The sequence below is a fragment of the Myotis lucifugus genome, unplaced genomic scaffold, assembly GCF_000147115.1.
Source record: "Myotis lucifugus unplaced genomic scaffold, Myoluc2.0 scaffold_585, whole genome shotgun sequence".
NCBI classification, from domain to species: domain Eukaryota; kingdom Metazoa; phylum Chordata; class Mammalia; order Chiroptera; family Vespertilionidae; genus Myotis; species Myotis lucifugus.
Window position 1 is genome coordinate 153341 of NW_005871633.1, and position 5794 is coordinate 159134.

General features: G+C 53.2%; 1 protein-coding gene across 2 annotated transcripts in view; it reads left to right on the forward strand.

Annotated features, from left to right (window-relative positions):
* Window positions 1-5117: 5117 nt before the first annotated feature.
* The window catches only part of LOC102442741 (lymphocyte antigen 6G6e-like), a 1730-nt gene continuing 1053 nt past the window's right edge, over window positions 5118-5794 (forward strand). The window contains exon 1 of one of the 2 annotated variants that reach the window (XM_014446930.2): window positions 5118-5339. In XM_014446930.2, the coding sequence (XP_014302416.1) occupies window positions 5213-5339 (127 nt within the window). In that variant the 5' untranslated portion in view covers window positions 5118-5212. Of the gene's footprint in view, window positions 5346-5794 lie in introns of both variants that reach the window. The other variant, XM_014446929.2, reaches the window with a different exon arrangement.

Consider the following 5794-nt stretch of genomic DNA (forward strand, 5'->3'; position numbering starts at 1 on the left):
CAGTGATCCGCCTATCCGTGATTCTACCCACACCCTCCTCTCGGCTCTGCTGAGTCCCTTCCCGTTTCCCTCCAGAACTCCCACGGCCCCAGAAGGGCTCCCCTTTGGGCCCTGCTTAGGGAGGACTTGGGGTCCGGGCCTGTCCCCCGTGATGGCTCGAGAGAAGACCTGAGGACCTTGCCCTGCTCACCTCTTTCCATTTTGAGTAATAAATGCCTGTGTCTGTGTCTGATAAGTCGTGCATTTATTGTCAGGAGACCTGTTCTCAGAGCCCCCCCCCCCCCATCTCAGAAATAACCCTCTCAGCCCCCACCCTTCCCCAGACCCTTCAGGGAGTTTCCCTGGCAGCGGGGCTGGGGCAAATGGAGAAACAGGTTTTTCCGGCATCCACCCTCCCTTCCAGTATGGGGGTGGCACACAGGTCCCAGTGTTTGGAGACAATCCTTATCTCAAACGTAGGTCACACCTCTGAGGGACTGCCAAGAAGGAGGTGCAGCCCGGCTTGAGGGCTCCCCAAAAAGGGTAGGAAAATCGCATGGGGATGGGACCCAGGACCCTCTTTGCAGGTGTCAGTCCCAAGGTTAGTCAGAGGCCTCACCTGGCCGGTTACTAAGTGGGGCACCGAGTGAGCCTCCTATCACAGGCTTCCATCTATTTCCTCTCTCAGTTCGAGAGTCCTATTGGGAGCCAAGCTGCAAACAGGGGAAAGGAGAACAACCCAGACAAACGGGTTCATTGATTCTGTGAGCCCCACTCAGCCCAGCGCCTGCTCCCCTGGGTGATCCTCGTTGCTAAGGAAGGTTCTCCCTAGCAACAAGGTTCAGGGGTAACTTAGGGCAGCTTCTCCATTGTCCTCCGTGGTTGGGTCGGATAAGGAGTGCATCATCATAACCCTGAAACTAGGCCTAACATCGACAAGAGAGAGATGGAATTTTCCAGTCAGCTCTAGAGTGGTCGATAGATTTTTTAAAAATATATATATATCTTTACTGATTTCAGAGAGGGAGAGATAGGTAGAAACATCAATAATGAGAGAGAATCATTGATTGGCTGCCTCCTGCACGCCGCCTACTGGGGATCAAGCCCACAACCCGGGCATGTGCCCTTGACAGGAATCGAACCTGGGACCCTTCCGTCCGCAGGCTGATGCTCTATCCACTGAGCCAAACCAGCGAGGGCTGGTTGATAGATTTTAATGGCTCACAGAGGAGTGTGTGTCTTCTCACCTCAGATCTCCTTCATTCCCTTGCTCCCTTCTGGTCTTCTAGTCCCACTACCCTCTCCACAGTCCTGGTAAGACCCAGGCCAGGGCGCTGTGTGCTGCAGCCAAGAAGCAGGCCGGGGCCACAGTTCTCGCCACAGCGCTGCCGCGCAGGCCTCCGGTGCAGCCCTGTGGGCGGTGTGAGTCCCTCCAACTTTGTTTCCACTTCATTGCAATGATGTGCTGTGGACAGGCTGGCCGGTGATGGCTGCCGAGGCTGAGAGAGACGGAGGCAGAGGTGTCAGCCTCCTGGCTGGAGGACTTGCCTTCGGGGGCAGAGCAGATGGGATTTCAAGGAGCACAGAGGGATTCTCTGCTCCCTCAGAAAACACCTCCCTAAAACCAAGTGATCAAAGTTATCACACTGGCATTGTGACCCCCTGTGTGCTGCACTGCAAAGACCAACATCATGTCTGTGCTATTCTTGCCAAGAGCTCATGAGCTCAATCTAATTGTGTGAAAATACCAGATAAAGCCGGCATGACTCAGTGGTTGGGCATCGACCTATGAACCAGGAGGTCACGGTTCCGTTCTGGGTCAGAGCACAATGATGGGGTTGTGGGCTCCATCCCCAGTGTCGGGTGTACAGGAGGCAGCCGATCAAGGATTCTCATCATTGATGTTTCTCTCCCTCCCTCCCTCTCCCTTTCTCTCTAAAATCAATAAAAATATTTTTAAAAAGTAAAATAACTTACCAGGACTCTTCAAAAGTTTCAAGGTCAAGGAAGACAAAGACTCAGAACTGTCACAGATTGGGGGCAGTTAAAAAGACACGAGAGTGCCGAAACCGGTTTGGCTCAGTGGATAGAGCGTCAGCCTGCGGACTGAAAGGTCCCAGGTTCGATTCCGGTCAAGGGCATGTACCTGGGTTGCAAGCACTGCAGGAGGCAGCTGATCGATGTTTCTCTCTCATCGATGTTTCTAACTCTCTATCTCTCTCCCTTCCTCTCTGTAAAAAATCAATAAAATATATTTGAAAAAAAATAAAAAGACACGAGAGCCAAAGGCAATGTGGGCTTCTGGGATGGGCCCTGGAGCAACTGGCTAAATCAAGTAAGGCCTGCAGGCCAGTCAGAAGTGCTGCACCGGTGTTACTTTCTGGTTTTGTACAGTTGGCCCTTGAACAATAAGGGTTTAAACTTATATAAAGATCCCCCCCCCATAAATATACAGTTGGTCCTCCTTTTCTGGGTTTCACATCTACAGATCCAACCAAGTGCAGGCTGAAAACAGGGCCGACTAGTGTATATGCATTGTTCTGTGCCATTTTATTTATTTATTTTATTTTTAATGCCATTTTCTATAAGGGACTTGAGTGTGGGGGATTTTGGTATCTGCAAGGGGGTGGGGGTGGTGTTCTGGAAACAATCCCCCTCAGATACCAAGGGACACTTGTAGGTCGTTTTGGGGGAGTCACAAGTTATACACAGACTTTGACTGAGCGGATGTGGCACCTCTGACCCCTACGTGTGCAAGGCCAGCTGTGCTCTGGTTGTGAGATGTCACATCAGAGGTAGCGGGGAAGGGCACACAGGCATTCTCTGTACTGTTGTTACAGCTTTTCTGTCAATCTAAAGTCATTTCAGAACAAAAATGTAAACACACACACACCTCCCTGGTCCTTAGCTGATGTTGGAAAGTTGAAGTCTGGTTTAATATTTTGGTCCCTGTTTTCAAGGGACTGAGGTTTTCTAACCGTGTGCGTGTTCCAATTATCTATAGGAACATATGCACAGGTGACCCAGAGCGCCTCATTTGGATATACCAATACAGACGTCAAAGGGTACTTACTATTCATTAATATGGCCGAGTTTAACCAAAAACTAAGAAGAGAGAAGACACAGGGGATAAGCAATGCAAGAAATCACACAGGTTTATTTACCAGAGAGCTGATGGGCTTCAGTCCTTGGCAGGCCACCCGGAGACACTCGCCGACAGAGACACACAGAGGTCGACTAATACGCCGCGGCAAGGAGCTCGGTCTCTTGACTCGAAGAGAGGCCTCTTAACAGTCTGGGCTCAAAGGCAGAGCAGGAATGGCAGTTTGGCAGTTTGGCGGTTTGGCAGTTTCCGGGGGGAGGAGAACGGTTGTCTGTGGAGGTCAGACAGACGTCTGTCTGCTGCTGTGAGAGTCCTTTTATACCCCACGGGTGGGTGTCTTCAGTGTCTCATATCAGTGTGCTCCGGTGGCCTTCTGGGCTTATCAGGATACACACGCAGGGGGTTACAAGGTACTTATCAGGGGTGCACACGCAGGGAGTGGTTGGTCAGGAGTTACAAGTTATTTGTCAGGAGTTAACATGCAGGGCATTACAAGTTATTTATCAGGGTCTCACACACACACACACACACAAATTAAGTTCCTCTTCTAAGTAAAGTTTAAAATTCACTCCAATAAAAAAAATGAAATTTGATTATACTATCTTATACTAACTAAACTTATTACTATAACATTGCGTGAGTGGATCTATGAGGTTCTGGAGAGCAAAGAGGGGGCAGGTGGACACACGGGCAGCAGACAGGGCGTCCTGAGGGGCTCAGTGCCAGGAGCACAGAAGGAGCTACGACAGCTCAGACCCAGCCTGACCCTGGAAGGTCTGCCCGCAGGAAAGCGCTGTGGGGGAGGGGGAACCAGGACTCGAGTTCCCAGACAGCGTGCTCCGCCGCGGGGCTAGTTGGGGTTTGCCAATGCCATGGATGCACAGGAGGCCCTCACCATAGGTGTCCCGGCTTTGCCTGGGGCACTGCAGTCAGAGCAGGTGCGGTGTCCTGGCCCAGAGAGGAGGCGCTGGACCTGGGCAGAGGGCCACCAGCCTGTGTGGCAGGGGCCTTGGCTGCCTTCTCACCCAGGGCAGCCCCACAAGGAGGGGGTTCACTGTGTCTGTGCCTCCCACACCCACCCTGCCCTGCCAGCCTTACAACCCTTGCCCTGGGCTTTATAGGCAATGAAAAGGGAGGCCAGAGTCTCCCTCAGCTGGCACTGGGCACCCAAAGCGGCACCCAACAAGACCGAGTGTGGAAGTAGTTGCGAAAGCCCAGCCATCTTTGTTCACAAAAACATGTTTGGCTTACATGTGGCAGGTTTATTGTTCTAATTTTTAAGTGAACCTATTTAAAATGTTCTGTTTTGATTTCTAATAGAGTAAATGTTACTATAACTCACTACGAAAGGCTCTTGGGGTCTTCAGTAACTTTTGAGAGTGTGAAGAGGGCCTGAGGCAAGGAGACCCCCAATACTGCTGCTCTGAGCAGAGCTGTGCCTCCACGCCCGCCCCACCCAGTCCTGTCCTCCTGGGATAGTCCTGCCTGGTTCTGCAGCTGGCTGTCCCCTCCGGTCTCTCTAACCCCTGTCTTCCAGACGCTGCCCCTGCCCCCGCCCCCAAACCCCATCCCCCTGCACCTCTTCCTAGTCTCCATGGCCCCCCTCACTGACCTACCACAGTGGAGACACATCAGACCCTCTGACCTCACGTGTAACTCCGGTAGCAAAGCTGGGAGAGATCATTATGGGGTAGGGATGCTGGGCTTGAAGGGATCTGAAGGGCCTCCCTGAAGCATCTGGGTTTTGTGTTTGGGGTGGAAGGGAGGTTGTTGATCCCACACTTAATGGATCTGGGCCAAGGCTGTTTGGAGGGTGACCCTGAGAGCATTAGTGCAGAGAAGGGGAAAAGAGAAAGCCGAGACAAGGAGACGAGCTGAGAGAGCAGAAAACAGCTTGAGACAAGCAGGGGGGCGGGGGGGTAAGGAAGAGGACTAGGAGGGAAGGTGACAGACACAACTCCGGAGCTCAGAGCAGCTGAGAGAACAGAGGGCAGGCTTCTGCAGGGCCAGGGAGGTGTGGGGTGCAGGAGCAGAGGCCCGCTGCTCAGGCTGGTGAATGTGGGCTGGTTCCACCGCTCCCACCCGCTCGCTCCCTAGGTGTGTTTGTTTACTGGTTCCTCCCAGTCTCAGATGCTCCTGCTCTCCAACCTGGGGCACTCAGGTGCAGTCACAGTCTCCCGGACTCCTGGGCCCTGGACCCAGCCATGGGCACCTCCAGTGCCGTCCTCTGCATCCTGTTCTTCTGTGGGGCGCTGGGTAAGGGTAGGTTGGGGGTCCTCTGGGGCAGCGGGCGGGGTTCATGGAAAAGCCTGAGGGCTGGGGAGGGGGTCTGAGAGATGCCAAGGAGAGTTGTAGGAGTTTAGAAAGAGGAGCTACCGGGGGTGGCCTCAGGCCAGCCTGGCAAGGTCCCTCGGAAGGCACTGGAGATCGACCGTCTTCCCCGTGGCATCTGCACGAGCCTCTGTCCCCCGTCCCTATCTCACCTCTTGCTCCTTCGCTGGGCTCCTTGGTAAATGCCAATTCCGATGTTTTCATCTGTCCTGGCACCACCGCTAAACTTCCTCACTGCCGCCTCCCACCCTGGCTTCTGTCATTCTCTAAGTTCATCTCCGATTCTCTTGGCTTCTGTTCACGGCTGTGTCTTCCTCTTTCCCTGTAACCTCTCCCATGGTGCCGTGTCTCCTTTCCTACTTCTGTCTGCTCCCTTTCAGC